At 44.2% G+C, this 18,744-nt stretch overlaps 1 protein-coding gene across 4 annotated transcripts in view; it reads left to right on the top strand.

Annotated features, from left to right (window-relative positions):
• Positions 1–18,744, top strand: part of ST3GAL3 (ST3 beta-galactoside alpha-2,3-sialyltransferase 3) — a 184,685-nt gene that overhangs the window by 147,929 nt on the left and 18,012 nt on the right. For all 4 annotated transcript variants that reach the window (XM_082311506.1, XM_082311508.1, XM_082311507.1 and 1 more), the window contains one exon: positions 11,659–11,805. In XM_082311506.1, coding sequence (XP_082167632.1) covers positions 11,659–11,805 — 147 coding nt within the window. The remainder of the gene's footprint in view (positions 1–11,658; positions 11,806–18,744) is intronic.

The following is an 18,744-nucleotide window of genomic DNA, read 5'->3' as shown; positions in this document are numbered from 1 at the left end:
TTTCCCCTACCTCATAAATACTCAGTATGCTCTATCCTCCCTTTTATCCCTCACTGCTGCCCGGTGGTTGCATGCTGGCCAAGACATGCATGTTCACTGGCCCATATGTACGTGACTGGGCACCTGGCAGACCCAATGAACAGATAATTTCTGAGCTCGCACGGTATCATCTCCACCTGGCCTCACATGCAGACATGTGGGTGTGTCTTCCATCCAGACGTACATGGCTTTACCACCAGCGCAGCCCGTGCCTGCTGAGGATATTGCATTGCCCACATGAGCAGCAGATGTTCCTTCATGCTGGAGCAGTGTTTTGTGAATCCAGCACATGGAAAACGTCAGAGAACATCGTCAACAGTGAAACTGAGACGTCGCCCAGAGGGTATCAGCTATTCATGCAAGTGTTAGTAGAATAAAGATGTTCTGTGTTAACACTTCAGTAAAGAACTACAAGAATCATTTGAAGTCTACAAAGCCTCCCTTAGTCTAAGAGATTTGAGTTCAGTTTATTTAGCTTATGCGTGAGATTTTGGGGAGATTTACTTGTAGTCTCTCTCTCTATCTACCTAGAGGGAACATTTTTTTCTCAGAAGAGGTTTTTAATTTAGTAGGAAGAAGTATATCTGAAGCTAGGCAAACAACCAAAAAAGGCAGCACATTTATAGCAGTTTAATTATTTTTGCTACATCTGCCCTACAGGCTTGATTAATTTGCTCTTGAAGTCTTAAAATCAAGACTGGATATCTTGGTAAGGTTCTACTTAAGCAGCGTGAGAGTAAAGGACTGGAAGGAGAAGTTGCTGATGGAGGGAGCGCTGCTCCCTGCTATGCAGGATGTCCAGAAGGATGTCAGCAGGATCTCTATCTCTCCAGGCCTTTCGAGCAGTGCTGATAAGAAATAGCAGAATGTGGTGGCTAGGAGCTGAAGCTAGATAAAATCAGCCTGGACCGATGCAATTTCCTAGAAATCCATGCTTATAATACTCGAATGACGTACTTGCAGAGGTGAGCACTGACTGCTGACACCTTTTTCTGAAATACAGACTTAATCCAGTGTCTGGGAAAATTCTGTTTTCCAGGAGTACCCAGGTCAGGGCTGCACTCTTGTGCTGCTTTCTCGCTATCCTGTTCTGTGACTCTGGGAACTGCTGTCCTCACTCTCTATGACCCGTTTGTTGACCGTGAGGAGCAGAATAGCAAGCCAGTAATACCCTTGACAGCTTTTTATGAAAGTAAGTTATTTGCTTCATCCAGTTGTCTGCAAGGGTCACAGCAAAATTTTCCCTTCCTCCGGGACTATTAGCCAGATCTGTTCCTGCATCCCGAGGGAGAAGGCTTCATGGAGTCTCTGAGGTGAGCAACCTCCAGCATAACAAAATTCCCCAGAAGAGCCCTTTGGAAAGCATTGCAACACCACAGGATGCTGTGAGTTCACCCATGTGCAGTGCGAAGACTCACAGAGGAGGGGAAAAACACCGATTTGATTTTATAAATAAAATCACATGCTTTCTATGAGTGGCTGAAAAGAGACTCCCCTTTCACAGCTCCAGGAATTTTGCTATCTGCATTTTTTTCTTTAAGCTGAAAAAAAAGAGCCTGAACAGTAAATATTTATCCAAGACGTGTGGTTGTTAATATGATCCAGTCTTCGGTCATTTTGAATGGTGTCATGATGACAGATGTTAATTCAGAAAGGAATAGATTGGACGATTTATGCCTGAAACACATGTGTTCCTTGGCGGGCTCCGTGGATTACTTGCATAGTTAGTGCTGTCTGAGCAATTTGTAACATTTTCTCTGCCTCGAAGCACCAAGGGCTCCAGGACAGGGGGTTGACCTATATCTCCAGTTCGCTATAATAAACACTGAGGTAACTAAACTCCTCATGTGCTTTTATCTTCCTAAATTTATCTTTCCCCCTGTGCTCCAGCTGTGTGTGGTGCTTCTGGTTCTTCCCAAGAAGAATGGCAGCTTCTTTCTACAAGAGAGGAGGATGCTCCTGTGTGCGCGGGGTGCAAATCCCTGACCTCCTCCCCCTCTACATTCACCTTCTCTCCTACCTCAACACTCGCAGTTATTTAACGCAAACACTTGTCTTGACAACAGAAGTGAAAATAAACCAAGCCATGTGAAGGTAGTAAGCCAGAGAGATTCTCGGAAGACCTTACTTTTTTTGTAGTATTTGTATTCTTACAGTTGCGAATTTATGGGATGTGTCTAAGGGTGTTTCTTCTCTTCTTAGTTAAGACCAGGTTTGCAGAAGTATTAGTATCTTAGTTTTTATTTATTTTTTTAACCAGAGACATAAAATTGAAGGAAAATGGCCAAGCTGTTGGGTGCACATGGCTTTTGGTAGGTCTACTTGGAAGTTTTTCTCAGCTGGTCCATCAGTTGTGTTCTGGTCATTTTTTGTGAAATGAACTTTGCCTACAACTGACAAATACAGAAAATGCCAAGCCTGGCCCAGGCAATCAGCACTTTGACTATTTGGAAAAAACTTTTAAATGTAAATGTTCTGTATGGATTATAGTTTATTTAAATTTTCCTCTTTTAAGAATATTAAATAATGTTACTTAAAAACTCTGCTTTTGCAAAACACCTATTATTAATGCAAGTCTAGAAAATAAAGTAGGGCAGAAGCTTCCTGGCATCTTCCCAGCCTCTTGTTATTTTGACCTTTCTGCTTTCTCCTCCTAAAGGATGCTGAATAATTTGTATATATTCTATATGAACACTCAGTGAACATACAAATTATTTGGCTTCTCGTTTCAGCAAAGATGCCAAAATAGGAGAAGACATTTTCTGTGTACTCTTGCTGTAAAAACAATGTAAAAATTTCCCTAGAGACTCACTTTAAGATCACTTTGGAAAGCGATGAGGGTTTCTAGGCCATAATTCTTCCTGTGGAGATCCTTTAGCTTTTTTTGTTGTAATGTGCCAAGAGTTTAGTCTAAATATGTGTTGTTTCATGAGTTGTTGTTTGTATTCGAGCTCATGAACCAGTTCAGCTCCCTAAAAAAGACTTTGCTGATGGGTGTCCTCAGACGCCCTGGGATGCCCTCATGCTTTGTCACCAAAGCCTGCAAAGACAGCTTTTTAAAATGTGTTTAATTTTTTTGTCTTTTGTGCAGGCATGCTGTTGTAAGTGGAGCAGGTAGCTGTGCTTATAGCTGGGATCACCTTATGTTTTCTGTTACAAGCAACAGGGAAAATGCTCTATCATTTTATTACACTGTCATCTTTGAGCTGATGTTTTCCATGCCACATGTTTGGCACAGCTGGAAAGTTCAGCTAAAATAACTTATCTGTCTCTCAGAATGAGGCTACTGAAAATGCAGTTTTATCCCTGTTTAAAAAAATAAAAATGAAAATATAAAAAAATAGGCTGGGAATCGGTGAGGCTGTGTTACCATGGCAGCCTGCTGTGGCTCCTGCTGTTCTGTGAAATCCCACGGCTCGGTCTGATGCTCCATGGGGGCTGTTAGACTCCGGCAGCGCAGCGCTGCGTGCACTGGGCATGGTGTGTCCTACCAGGGGTCCCCTGCCCTGTCGGGTGCCCTCCCCATATGGTTAGTTGGGATGCAGCATCTCCAGGGATGTAAGAACCAAATAGGATTTTCCCTTCAATTGCTTCTTCACAAAGAGATGGGGGCATGGACAACAGACCTGGGAGCAGGGAATCTTTCCTGGACTCTCAGGAACCCCCGCTCCTCCTGCCAGCCACCTGGGCAATGTGGAGGAGCAGTAGCCTGGTCTGGCGCACAGCAAGAGCCGGAGTATTGGTTGAAGGGTGATGGGTACTGGGGACAGCAGAGAAAGGAAGGGTTTACAACCAGCAGGTAACTCCTCAAACACTTGCATGTTTGTAGGTGTAATTAGTTCAGGAGCCCTATAAGAGGGTGCATTTTTTCCCCTCTAAGGGCTGATCTAGGATACAATAGTTTACTGGAGCTTGTAGTTGCACTTAGAGGACTGCGCCCTGGGTTTAATTGCTCCATTTCGTGGATTTTTTCTTGAGTTGTTTTTTTTTTTTTTTTTTGGTGGATACTTTTCTTGAGTTGATTTTTTTTTTAACATATTAAGTTACCCTTTAAAACTTTTTAAAGATCTTTATGGTTCTAAAAATCAAGCTGCCAGAAGTTAGGAAAAGCAAAAAAATAACTGCATTTTCAACATTAATTCAGTTCTCCTGTGCAGATGTTATCCTTAATTACATAATTACATCCTGGCTGTTTTAGAACACAGCTGTCTATCTAGTTGAGAGGGAAGACTGAGATTTAGACTAATTTCTGTAATGCAAGACATTCAGCCTTGGTATGAGTAGTTGCAGGAGCTGTAGAACATGCTGTGGATAGGAGAGAGGAAGGGAGAGGAGAAAGAATGGTCTCCTGATTACAGACACAGAGCATTCCTCTTCAGGAGGTGGTTTAGCCTTTCACTGATGTGACGCTGGGCAAGTTAGATCAGAATTTCCCCCAAACACATTTAAGTCTCATGGGGCAGATATGTGGGAGAGGTGGATGTTCAGCAGGAGAGCTGGTTGTTCAGCAGCAGCAGAGTCAATGGAGTTGTACTGTGAGCTTAACAAATATTCTGAAAATTCGGCTTAATGTGTCTGAAGTAGAGCATCAGGAGGCAATGGAAACTGTAGGCATTCATCTTTGTCTGTTTTCTCCCCTGTAAAATAGTGCAATACATGCCAAATATTGCAGAGATGCTCTAAATACGAAAGTATTGTTTGTAAAACATGTAGATATACGGCGATAGAAGAAAACTCTTGTGGAAAAATTAGATAGTCACTGTTCGCAACAGAAATCCTGAGCTAAAGCTCTGAAGTTGCAGGGCTGTTGTCCTACTTCAGCACTTACTAACGCATGGATTTGGCCTTTCAGCCATGGTATTCTTTTAATAGATGTTATGTGAGTATGACATTTCATAAACTATGTCATAAAAATAATAGCAAAATAAAGGGGCTGGTCCCTTATGGGAATAAAATACCCTGTAAATAATGGTGATATTATAAGGCCTGTTCTTCTTTGGGATTTTTCTGAAACTGTACTACTTTAGATTTTTTTTTCATTGAAGGATTATTATTATTCACAGACAAAAAAACACAACAGAAACATAAATTTCTAAATACATCCCTTTTTACTAAAAACTTCCGTCTTTCCTAAGTTATTTCAAAACAGGAATATTTCTTCAAATTTTGGCTCAAAATCGAGCTTACATTTTGAACAAAAGAATCTGTAGTACAGTACATCACCCTGTTTGCGCATAGTACAAACACGTCTTCTGACACACCGTATGTGAGCTATCATTTATGTTTTGACTTGTGAAACACAGTATTCATCAGAATAATCTTCAGGTTTTTTCTGCAGCTCATCTGTCATGTTCCAAGCTTCATTTTCCTCACAGGACAATCTCTTTTTCAATGGCATTTTGTTATCTTACAACTGTAAACCATATTTTGCTCTCAGTTACATGGATAATACCATAGAAATACATTAAGATAAAGGAATTCCTTTGCATTTAAAACTGAGCATAAAAATAAATTTGCTCTCCTGATTCTTCAGAGCTGGTCTTGGCCTCATGCTGCCTAGTCCTATGAATCAGAAGACGACAGTTGGTATTAGACCAGCAACACAGGAGGCTCATGTCTGTCTGTAAGTTAGCTGTGGCACTGAAAGTTATATAGATCAAATGAAGTTTGAAATTCAAGAGGCCGATTTGTATATGCTTTTCTGCTTATTCATAATATATGCTTGCAGGTAAACAGGGCAGAAACTTTCTACTGACAGCCGCGGGAAAGAGCACATTGCTATGTTTTAGCAAACTGACCTGGTGTGTAACGCACCAGTGCCACCCTCACGTCCCAGCTGGCTTTTGTCACCATTGAGGTTGCTGCTTTCTGAGCTGGTGGCTGTGGACAGGGCAGCTGCCCGTTTCATGTGTAGCCAGGGTGCCATGTAGTTCATATGTCTAGCGCTAAAGTCCGCAACCACTACTTGGATTTAAGTTTCCCTTCTCTTGTGTTTTTCCACCTGGTTATCAAGCCTAAAGAAACTAATCTTTAGCCAATGTAGTGAAGTATTATTAGCTCAAATAAACCAATGAAGAAGCATAGTTAGATTTCTGCTTTTAAAAAAAAGCTCTAGTAGTACCATGTATGAATAGGTGCTTTTGTCTCCATCATGCTTTGCTGCTCTTTGCCACTGAAAACAACAGGTAGAAAATGCGTTTGGGTTTTGCACTGAGACACTTTAGTAAAAGCTAAATCTGGGGGGTTTACAACTGTCAGGAGTTCTCTTGGGTGCTGTGAGGCTGTTGGGAGATTGGGAATACTGACAGGGGAATGGACTGAGAAATTACAACCATTTGATTTTACCATTGGTCAGTGGAAGGGTATTCAGAGAGAAGAAACAAAAATTATAAAAGATTAGAAGTATCATATTGTTGACTAGTCCAAGAGCTGCATCTCTTTTGGCAGCGGGACAACGAGAAGATGAGGGAGAGGCTTCAGCACAATCTGCAATGCTCCTGCTTCAGGCAGAGTAAGAGTTTTTCAGTAGGGCAGATAAGAGTGGAACAGAGTGCTCTAGACTCTAGGGCATTTCTAGACTCTAGAAACTGAAGATAGGGAAATTCAGAACAAGTGCTGGCCATTGGAGCCATGTATAGAGGGTGGTGAGGGGTTCTCCATGACTTTGAGAAGGCTGGGTAAATATATTTGAAGTGTGGGCTAGTGGGTCTGGCAGTTGACCATCAACCCAGACTGCAGGCTCTCAGCACCCCTGTTCTTGTTGCTAAAAATTCCTTGTTGCTTTGATAATCAATGCAAATGATGCAACTTCATTTATATTACCACTTACAGAAGAGCATTTTCTAGGCCTCCGTGTCTACTTGACCGCTGAGAAATGCAGCATTGGCTGATAAGATGGTTATTTTCTAGCAGAAACACACCTTCCACATCTAATCCAGTTACGCCTGAGGAGAAACCTTTCAAAAGCCTCTGCGGATGGATTGCAGCAGTCCTGCTGTACCCTGTGTTTGTGTGACAGTGAGTGCTTGTGGATGACAGGCATAGAATAAACCGCATTCCAGCCTAGGTGGGGGCAGACATCCCAGTGAACTCTGTGTTCCCAGGCACGGTGAGGTCTTGTGACTGGTATGTCATCCCCTGGCTTTTTCTTTCCCTCATGCCCTTCTTCCTCTCCATTTCTGGTGTTATCAGAGTTTGAAAGAGCAATAATCTCCATTTACCACAGGTTCTCTCTCCAGTCTTTTCATCTTTCTTGTTGCTTTGCAGCAGCGTATTGCATACCTAGACTTTATTCAACTTTGCGTTGTGCTTAACTGACCTTCGCAATCTCCCTGTCCCCTTCCTGTCGAACTTAGAAGTCTTCCAGAGCAATGCTGCTCGTACTCCTAAATCCAGCAGTCTCACAGAGGTACAGAAGAGGCAGCATCCATGTCATCAGGATCCAATAGCATTACCCCTCATTTTGCCTAGTATATTAGAAATGTTGTTATTCTGGGAGACTTGGCCTGCTTCGAGCTGTTTGTGACTTCTATTGAGGTGTGCTTCTTGGCTAAGGCTCTGAGTTTCCACATTTTATTTTAGCATATATTGTGATTCACCTTGGTAAATCTGAGAACAGGAGATGGAAAACTGAATGGAGACAAAAATAGCTTACAACCAGCTGTCCCAATTACCCTTCAGTGTTCTGCAAATGGACAGAATGAGGAATTATAGCAGGATTGTCTTGTCCGGGTAGGTATTAGGTGAGCCCTGCCATTTTTTTATCCCTTCCTGATAACCTGCCATCTCTGGTCTGTCATGTCTATACCCGTTTATTCCTGGAGTGGTGTCTCTAGAGAGGATATTTCTGCCTCTCTCCCTGGATGAAAGCTGTACAAGAGACTGGCTTGAAAGCCTTGGCCCATCTAAATTCTTTCTACTTTTTAAATAGTCTCCTCTAAAGCCTTTAGTGATGTCCTTTACAATTATACAATTTTGAAAATACTCCAAGATTGCTCAAAAATGCTGTGGCCCTCAGAGAATTGCTCTTCACTCGTGTTCTCCTGTCTGCCTCTCTGTGTTGCTAGTTTCTTTATGCTTATACTGTAAGCTCTTTTTGACAGCCCTTGGCACTGTGAACGCTGATCTGTGACTGAGGCTCCAGTTGCACAGTAATATCAACAAATAGTAAAGGTGGGAACTTAACGCGGGGAAACCTGATTTCCAGCCTGGACCCTGTGGTTTCCACCTCGACGCCAGGAGGTGATGACGTACTGAGGGAACATTGCCTAAGCAGTTTTCAGACTCGCTTTCTGGCTTATTATCATTATAGGGAGATATTGCATCTTCAGAGGCCCACCCTTAAGCACTGCAGGCTTAGTCACTGTAGCGGAGAACAGGGGATGCCCCCAGCCTCAAACTGTGAGTCTGAGCTCCCGAATCTGGCAGGAAAAGCGTGCCTTCCCTCCCAGTGCCTGCTGCCCCTCGGGTGGCTGCCTGTCTCCTCCCAGCATAAAAAGGGACAGCCTTCCCCGACGGGACGTAATTGCTTTGGAAACCTCGCTGAACATCTGTGTCCGATCAGACTGAACATCCACACCAGGCGTAGCAGCGGCCCGCGGCCGAGCATCAGCGGTAGCGCAGAGCCTTGGAAGGGGCTGCGCTGCCGACGCCGCGGCTCCCGAGGGGGTTGCGTCAGGGGAGCAGCCTCCCGGGGCTTGCAGTTGTGGTGGTGCTGCGTTTTGTAGCTTGCCAGTGACAAGCTGCAGAACAAAACCACAAGGCTTGAGATGTAGCTCAAAAGTACAGGGTTTGTAGAGCCAAACCACAAGGCTGAGAATTTCAGTAATTATAAGCCAGGAAAACAGTTTTTAGTTCTTTAGCCCTATACAGGGCTTTCCCTACTGTATAGGTGGAAGTATGAGAGCTGTCTGCTGAAGCTCCACGTTTCTCCCTACGATTGTTTTAGAAACTACAGAGGGAAAACACACCGAAATGAAAAATTACCCCAGGTGTCCCTCAATAATAATCTCAGGGGAACTTCCCAGAAAAGTTACAGGGAAGAACACAGAGCAAATAGAAATGAGACAGAAGGGAGAAACCAGAGCAATTTCAGAGCAGTGTGATAGCTGAGGAAAATGCTTAGGGAAATAGTCTGGGTGAATGACAGGAGAAACAGCTCCACAGAAGGGACCAAAGCGGACAGGTTGTATTCCCAGCTAGGGATAGTGTCCACGTTTATTTTGCACTGGCATCAAGCTGGCTGAGAGGAGCCCAGCTATGGTCCTGGTGGTTCACCCAGCACTGGGAAAATGGGCAACTGTGATACGTGTAGTTATCTCTTTCTGAACAGCTCAAGCAATGGCAAAGAATAAAAGTCTCAAATGCTTGTAATCTTTCTTCTTTTTCTTTTCTCTTTAATGCTTTGTGTGTAATGTAAAAGCCATGTAAAACCTACTTAAATCCCAGAACTTATGTAGAATCTCCATGAAGTGTGAGTCCAAATAAAAGGCAGCTTTTGTCTGCTTTAAATAGCTTGCAGACCTTTGGTTTGAATTGTTTGCAAAATTCAGGCAATGCCATATTTAGAGTTGCACGTGAAATAGTAATTGAACTTATAAATTTATTTTAGTTTCAAGGTCACACACTATTTTTCCAGGGTGTGCCTGCTTAAACCCATGATAAGATGGTTTCACTGAATGAGTAGCTGTTCAAGATTTTTGTTTATCATCATCATTTCTGTGAGACCTGGAGCGTGCTTAATGCAAGTGGAATCTGTGATATTTTTTTTTTTCCTTCTCCCCCCCCCCCGCCCCCCCTCCCTTGGAACTGAAAGGCCTCTGCTTTACATGTGCCTTTAGGAAATTCCAAAGGTTTAATATTTATCCAATGTTTAATGAATTTTCACAAGCAGGCAAAGCTCAGCTGACATACCAAATCCCTCAAATCCCTTGGTCAAATGGATTTTGGACTTTATTAACATTTGTAAAGTTGATTTTTTTTTTCCTAATTTTTTTTTTAAATGGTGGGATCACTCAGTGGCTGAAAATGTCATATGATAATAGAAAGCGTTAGACTGCTTTGACACCAGGCGTTCTTTCTAATTCAACTATGATGAAAGAACATGAGTGTTATTTAGGATTTTTTTTCCATTTAGAGTCCTGGGAAGACTTTGCCATTGTCAAAATGCAAACTTAAACTCACAGGATCCTTGCCCTGGTGAGCAAAAGTGTGTTATGTTTCGGCAGCTTTGAGGGGGGACGTGGGATCAAAACCGGGCAGCAATGGCATTTGGCTGTCTTACACTGTTGGTTTGGATAACAGTGTATGCCCTCATCGAATTTGCTGTGTTAATGCCTTTTTGTAGCAAGAGCCATCTACCAAAGTTTGATTCTTCAGGATCTCAAATTCAGCTGCAGCAGAATTACTGTCGATCATTACAGGGGTAATTGCTACTGGGCAGGGGAGGCTCCTGAGGATTTTACAGGGGATCATCAACATTTTTGGCAGTGCCTTGAAAGCAACTGTAAAGTCGCTGTTAAGGTGCAAGCAACCCAAAACTGGTGTAAATAATGACTTCCAAAACACGTGCTTTTTATGTACGGTATAATGTCTGCCTCTGTTGCTTGTCATGGAGATCGCAGGGAAGATGGCTCAGTGCTGCGAGAAGGAGGTATTCAATCAGATTACCCTGCCAAAGCTGTTGGTTAGCAGATTAAAATTCCTGTCATCCTCCCTGTGCCTTGTTCTGAATTTTTAACCCAAACAGAAGTGAAACGTCAGAACGTAATTGTTTTGTAAGTCCTGTGAACACGGAGCCTCCGGTTATTTTGAGGGCGGTACGTGCTATACCCGCTAACATCTCGACCAGCAGGAGCAATGATAGAAAGTAATGTGGCAGAAGGGCATGAGCCCCTCTCTGGGCAGGGCTGTCTAGCAGGGCAGTAGTAATCAAGGCCAGTGTTCTCCCATGTTTGCAGGGTGAAGGCTTTAATTAAAAACCATATCTATTGGGTAAACGTAAAGGACATACTTAGTTGTTTTTCCCCTTGTACCATGAACATGCATGACTCTTCACAAGACAAGATGGCACCTTTATAAGCTTACACCTTAATTCACATAAAACCTAACAGAAGAGGATAAATCTAGAATAAAGTGGGAAGCACGTAGCTCGCCCTGAAAGTAGAGCTGTACAGTCATTTTTAGCTCTTTGAATGTTCTTAAAAGCTTTTGCTATCCAAGGGTACATCCCCTCGGAGGCAGATGGGAGTGATCACAGAGCGTGCTGGAATGCTCAAGCCATTAACCAAACTAGCTAAAGTGCCAATAAGAGTGAAAAGATGGCACCAGGGAGGGGGTCTTTCATGCTGAAGCCCAGGCCTCTTTGTCTTCCTCACGCTTGTCATCCAGACTAGCTCAAGTGCATCTGCGCATGCTGCTGTCACCCCTCCAGGATGCACCCCCCACTACAACCTTATACTGGTGCCTTGTGGCAGTGAGCAGGGACAGCGGGAACTGCTGCCTGTAGTGCATTTTAATTATTATTTTTTAAAGAATAATAGCGGTCTGCTATCTTTTGTATATAATTGTGTTTGTTGTTTTATCTTTCTTTTTTTTTTTTTTTTCTTTTTTTGTTACCAGAGTGCCTCTGATGGCTTTTGGAAGTCAGTGGCAACCCGTGTCCCAAGAGAACCTCATGAGATACGTATCCTGAATCCCTACTTCATCCAGGAGGCAGCTTTCAGCTTCATCGGACTGCCTTTCAACAACGGCCTGATGGGCAGAGGGGTAGGTATAAAGTGAAGCAAGCGAAACCACGGGGAAGGACGAGAGACCAAGCAGCAGAGTAGGCTTACGCTGTTCTTGCTTTTCCTTTGGGCCTCTGCTGTTGGACATTGAAGGGAAGGGACTTTGGCTCTGTTATGGTGGCAGTGCTCAGCCTCCTTCAGGCCAAGGCAAGATCCTTCTTTGGAACACACTGAGGATTTTCTGGGGGATCATCAACATTTCAGCAGTGCCTTGAAAGCAACTGTAAATTTACATCCCAGGCTTATAGTAAAAGAAGGTAAAGGTTTGTTCTATGAGGCCTTTGGTAAGAAATTCTGATCTCAGAGCGACAAGTTTTAGATGCAACAGCTTACAAAAGAAAACAACGCAAAATACAGTTTTAGGTCACAGTTATTAACAATACTTCATGGTCATTCTCATATCTCTCACCCCCAGTGCAACTTTTTGAAGTGTTAGCGTGGAGTAGGTGGTGACTTGGGTTTTCTGGATTATCTCACACCGCAACGCTGTCCTCAGAACCTATTTATATTTGCCCTACCTAATACATCAACCATTAGAGAAAGTATTACTTGGGTGGGTAAATTACTCACGTACACATGTGATACAGTTGTTGACAGAGACCACGTGACATTTTGGGGCACATTAGCACAGCTGACAAACCCAGAGAGACGCACTTTTGCTGGACAAGGTCTGCTTGCTCTGCCCCTGGCATTGTCCTGCCATTGTTATCAGTACAGGAGATTTGCCATGTCGCAGCATGGATTTGGACTAGACAATAGTGCCTCATTTTCCATGCTCTAATTATATGATGAAGTCTTCAGAAATATTAGAGACGTTTGTTTTGTGCAGATCAGATGGGTGGGTGCCTGGAGATAAGAAATTCACTTTTTAAAATGCGGTGTTCAAGATTCAGCCACATAGAATGGGTCTTTTGTGAAATGCATTGCTGCATATGTACGTACAGAAGCTGTCATGGGATTCTGGAAGCGCTGGATTTTTGCTCTGTGCACTGAAGGTATCTTATCCCAAATATTCCCATCAGCTAGGAGGTAACTTACTTCACCTCTCTGCATTCTTCAGAACTTACCCTTAGAATGATGTGATATTGATTTGTCTTCCAGAAAATCAGGACTGCTGCCCCAGTAAAGGACAAAAATCATCAGACTTTTGCCTTTATTTTCTCCAGATTTGTTTTTATTTTTAAACACGTTATTTTAATACACAAGATATTACTTAAGCTGAGAGGAGAAGAGAGAATCCGGAAATGAAAATGCTGTGAACTGAACTTTATGAGGTTTTGATAGGTTGTTTAACACACATCAGGTTGGGAAATGAAGGCATCTTAATTGAAACCTGATGTTTCACTTCATGAAAGCCCATTTGAGCATTTAAAAATAGTTTATGGAGCTTTAAGGCAAGCAATCTTTGCCAATGACCCCTGCTAGAGTGTGTAAATTGTAGTTCATTCCTTCAGATGGGGCAACAGGAGCTCTGCAGGTGCATCTGTGGAGCTGGGACGTTAGTATACCCTGTGCTGTCTGTGCAATGACGCTCTAATATAGTGATTGTGTCAGAGTTTAAAAACAGAGGGAGAATATTTCCAGCACGTGGGTGCAAATTTTACTGCAGACATCAACTATGGACTCCTGTCATAGAGCTGCTGGGACTTCAGGCTTTAGTGAATGCTGTTGCATCAGTGCCAAGGCTCCAACAGAAGCTACTGCTGCCAGTGTAAAGAGGGAAGAAGAGTCTGAGTAGGATCCTGGTGATACAAACTTGCTACAGACCTTTTTTCACTGAGAGTTTAAATGGGAAGAGTGGAAATCATAGACCAAGAATCCAACTCATTAAAGATTTGAGATAGATCCAGCAAGATGAGTGAGGCAGCTAGAGCAAGGAGAATTGCTCCACAGGAGACAGTGTGACCCAGCAGCTGCAGAGCATAGCTGGTTGGGTTCAGGTTCATGCCTTAGAGATGCGAGACAGCCTGGAAAACTTCACTCAAGAGAGAAGCATACGAACATGGAAAAGGAAAATGCTGAGGTCTAGTAAGCTAAAGTACAGCAAACAGTATGTGTCCTGAGTTTCTCCCGGGGAACTGGGATGGGGGCAGATTGGTGCCCCATGCTGTGGTATGTTGGGCAGGCTACACACAGGAGGATCAAGGCTGGGGATGCCTTAGCAATCAAGGCCAACACGAAATCCTCATAAAGAACAGTAATATTCCACTCTTTTTGGTTCTGATGCCTAAATAAACTTCAGTGCTTCTCTTGCACACCACATATGGTAACAATGTGCTGCCAATTAACTTTGTAATTTGGGGGCTTTTTCAGCAAGGTTGAGGAGAGCTAGTAAAATAGTTTGGGGCTGATCTCAAAGCGTTTTTCCCAGGATTCAGTAAAGGGCAAATGTAGTAACATCCTTTGCTTTGATAATATAATTTGGGCCAGATGGTTCTGGAAGACAGTAGGGGGGTACAACTCAAATGTGCATTCTGATTGCACTTGTGGCATTAGTAGCTGAAAGTCTGAGCAAGGAGCAAAACTGGTCACCCACAATGAACAGTGACTTCTCTCTGGGACCAGTAAAGCTTTTCAGGAGTTTCCTCAGTCCATTTACTGAAGTCTTAAGAAGAGGGAGAGCTGTTTCCTACTGCATGTGGACTTCTCTTTTCTTGGGATAAGCTGATGATAAAGAAAAACTTTAGTTTAGGGTCCTAGCGGTGTCTGGGGAAAATTAAATGTTAATGCCTGAAGATGGTTTAGCATGAAAGAAACAAGCTAGTAAAGATCCTCTCTTTGATTAAAGAATCCTCTTAAGGAGTAGGGTGCAGGCTTGGCTGTCTCACTAGCCAAAGGTGTATGTATGTGATTTATGTTTAGGTAGAAGTTCTGTGTATACAGGTCTTTTGGGCTTGAAACCAGACATCACTGGTATTGCAGCTGGTAGTTCAGGCATGCAATAACGTACCTTACGCTGCAGACAACTTACTGGGGGACAAGCATGAACATCAGTTCAGAGGCATCGTTCCTGTTGCATGTACAACACTAGGGATGGTTATTGCCATGGTGCTTTTTGCTGTGTAGTGAATAGTCCTATCCACCCAGTAGTGCTCAGAGCCATTGGAGCAGTGGCTTTCTGGCTCCTCTGGGAGACCCAATTGTGGTGTGAGGTGGCCAGGAGAACATTTCAGATTGCACAAATTGTTGGGACTCTGAGGACTCCAGTGCAGACTGTGGTGTTTGTTTCTCTCTGTCTGCTGGTGCTGAGCATCCATGGAACTGCTTATGATTTCACTTCTTATGAGATTAAGCTCTGCTGCCCAAAACCATAAGCCTTTGGTTTGTTTGTGTACTGGAAACAGCTGAATCTATAGACCTCTTACTAAAGAGATGAAGCATCCTCCTCTGGACTTCACCCAGCCTCAGGACCAACTTGATGAAGGAGGAGCCACGTGCAGGAGGTGCTAGTCAGGCTGCATCAGGCACCCGGCCATGGATTAGCACCTCTGCAGAGTGCTGACAGCCCTCATGCACTCAGGAATTAACCTCTGATGCTGGAGTGTTAGCACATCCTGCCCCAGGGCTTCTCTTTGCTGTTATGTGGTTTTGCCTCTGGGCAGGCAGCCTTTCTGAAGATGCCAGTGGTGACCCTTTGCTCCTTGCAGTTTTTCAGCTCCCCTGGCTGGTCATAATGACCCTTTCTGTCATTAGTACTGAGTTGTCCTGGTGTCAGCAAGCTTTATCTCCTGGGCTGTTCTTGCTGGACTGTCATTGCATGAAGGCCATGTCTTGGGACCTGTTGAGTCTTTATGGAGCAGAAGAGAGGTGGGGGATGGCTGGAGCAGAACAGTATGCCACTGCATCCTTTCCAGTTGCATGCTTCTCCTTTTTTTGCACTCTGACAGGATCTTCAAGGCAGGTAGAGGGACAGGTAAAGGGCTACTGCAGGTGCAGTCAGTTAAATATAGAGACTTCGTGTCATTGTTAAGCTTTGGGTTTGCAAGAGAGCACACCTGCTTCATGGGCTGGACTGTTCAATCCATTACTACTGCAGTGTGATCAGTGCATGAGCTGCTGGGGAATGAACAGTCAGACAAGCCATTAAAGGGTAGCAGGTGAACGCATACCAGCTGCTTCTTGGTAAATGCCCAGCCACGTGCTTCTGCACATGATAGATGCAAAGTAACTGAGGTTACTTTTCAATGAAAGAGTAGGCCATGAACTCCCATTTAGCATAGGGTGAAGCATATATGTGGTTACCACAGAGCAGCTAGCGTGTGGTGAAGTCATGCCCTTGCTTGCCCTCTGTTAAATTGTTAGGTCCTTAAGAAGTACTCCCTGCATTGCACAGGAATCTGCTCTATGGCAAATGGTGAATCAGAGCTTGTGCATCAGGTTAGATGTGGTTAAAGATATTTGATTTGGGCTAAGTCGTATAGGAGCTCAGCAGTTAAATGGCAGAATGGAAACCTGCTGGGCAGCTACCTTGTTATGTCTCCAGGAACGGGCCTCTGGCCCTTCCCTTTTGCTCTGCTGCAGACTGCCAGTTCTGGAGGCTTTCTCCCACTTACAGCAAGGGATAAGTAGGGGAGGTGAAGGAAGAGTGTGGGAGATGCTCTGCTTTGTCTTTCGAAGCCCGATATTGCAGCTGATTCTGTGCATGGATGGAGGTAGCTGTGGGAGCAGCACTGTGGGTTGTAAGCTCCTGTGACAGGGACCACTCTGCAGGTACTTGTCTGCTCACAAGAAGTGATGCTAAATTGCTTTTTATGCCATATTTCCAAACTTGCCAGCTAAGGGAAGCAAAGAATAGGTTTGGGCTTGTTCCTATGCAAACATTAATGAACAAAAAGAAAATACAGTGACTTGTGTATCGCGTGTGGTGGCTATTATCCGTATTTCTTTTGGTTTTACTTTATTGCTGTTAGGTGATTAGGTCTGTAACTGATAAAACTCAGGTAGCAATTTTTCCTAGGTGAGCAATTTTTCAAGTTTTCCCTCAAATAAATTAATATAGTAGTCAAACTAATTTGAATATCTAGTTGCATTGTTGTTTTTAGGGAATTTATTCTTTAGCAATGCTTACCCTTTTAGTGAAAAAGGTAACAATTGGAATAGTCTGAACAATCCAATATGTCTTACCCTGAGCTAAGTAAAATCCCATAAATAACTGGAATTCATTTAACATATTAAGGGAGTCAAATATTTCTAAAAACAGATTTACAGCAGTCATTTCCTTCCAGTCCAGCAGGCAGTGACACAGGAATGACCCGGGCATGGAATGAAAAGCAGTGAGAGCTTTTCACATGCACCAAGCAAAGAGCAGTTACGGTCCCCTGGTTCAGTTGCCAGCGCTGGATCTCCAGCGCAAGCCCACGAGGTGATGCTCAGCCTCCATTAAGTCCAAAGGAGGGCTGGTGTTCATTTCTGCTGACTGGCTTCTTTTCTTGTGTGAGTAGAAGTCAGTCTTTAAAGCCTCTTCAGGGGGACCAAGGGAAGATGAAACAGCAACATCTTGAGGGGAAGCCTTTTATCTTCCCCTTGCAGTTAACAGTGTAGGAGCAGTTAGGAGAACCTGTCCTATGTCTGTCTGTACTGCTAAAGGCATTTCTGGTCCCCTGACCTGGTGGTGCAGACTGGCTGTGTTTGCGCTGCACAAAGCTTGCAGTGATCCCCGGCGCAGCACAAGACCAGAGATCTTTGCCTCTCGTGTCTTTATGCTTTTCTCACCCAGGGTCCACCATGCATGTGCTCACCTCACCCACGGAGGACATGTGCCAGCGGGCCCCTGGAAGGAGCCAGGCTCCGGATGCACAGGCAGCCTTTGCCCAGCACTGCTGCAGTGATGTGTCGCTCACCACTGCTGTGTTTGCTGCTTCTGTTTGTCAGATGGCCTTTTGGTGTCATCTCTGGCTCATCTGTCAGTGTGCTGTGTTCTCTCAAATGGGACCGGGCAAAGGGCTGATCCCTGGGGAGCATTATATTAGATATTACATTTTCCAGATGTTTGGGCTTAGACAAGCAGGCCAAGCTTGGAAATGTGGACTGCCAGTTATCCAGTTCAGGCCACGTTATCCTCCCGGTTGCCGTTGCAGTTGTTTACCAGTGCTGGAGAGGGGATGCTGAACCTGGTACCCACCATGAGCCCCAGCTGGGACAGAAACTTATGAGACCCAGTACAGGGTACAGAGCTTGCAAGGCCAAGTTCAAGGCTTGTGGCAGGGAACCTGGCAGGGGGAGAGGACTGCCAATGCTTTCTGGGGTCTTGCCATTCCCAGCTCTCCCTGATTAGTGGGCACCAGTTCAGGTCAGAAACTCATCATGGCCACATCTGGAGCAGTAGTCCTGCTGGGCCACTCCAGGCAGCCCCATGCCACGGCCTCGCCTGCACTGGCCAGTCTTTGTGCGGCTGGGAGGCATCCCAGGAGGCTCCTGCTTTCGGCACTGGCCACTGTTGGGTTGCCGTTCTTCAACCATTTGGTCGAAAGCAGCATTGCTTGGTGGTACAGGAATACCCAGGCACACAGAGGGCCATGAGCAGGAAGACAGGCTTTGAGCTGGGCCAACCCCAGATTATTATTTCTGAGGTAGGATGTTCAGATTTTGGGTTTTTTCCTTAGCAATGGCCTAGAATAACAAGAGGCCTGCTCAGTTGTTTGAGAGACTTTTATTTTCATAACTCAATGCAAGAGGTGTGGTGGTTGCTTTGGTATGTCTTTGGGGCACGGCACAAGGGTGTGTGTGGTGAGATAGTACTGACGCATCGTGCAGGGCATAGCAAGCAAGGTTTGGCACAGCCATGTCCATGGTGCCTAACTGCTTTTGGAGTGACCTATCCCCCAACTTGCCCTGAAGGTTGTACCTGGTTCATTAAGTCCAGATTAGAGCTTAGCAGCAAATTAATTTATATGCCTCTGTACCATCAGGAGAGCTTGGA

Source organism: Platalea leucorodia (genome assembly GCF_965183815.1).
Source record: "Platalea leucorodia genome assembly, chromosome: 5".
Classification (NCBI taxonomy): domain Eukaryota; kingdom Metazoa; phylum Chordata; class Aves; order Pelecaniformes; family Threskiornithidae; genus Platalea; species Platalea leucorodia.
Note: the sequence above shows the minus strand (reverse complement) of the source record. Positions and strands in the feature narration are given on the sequence as shown.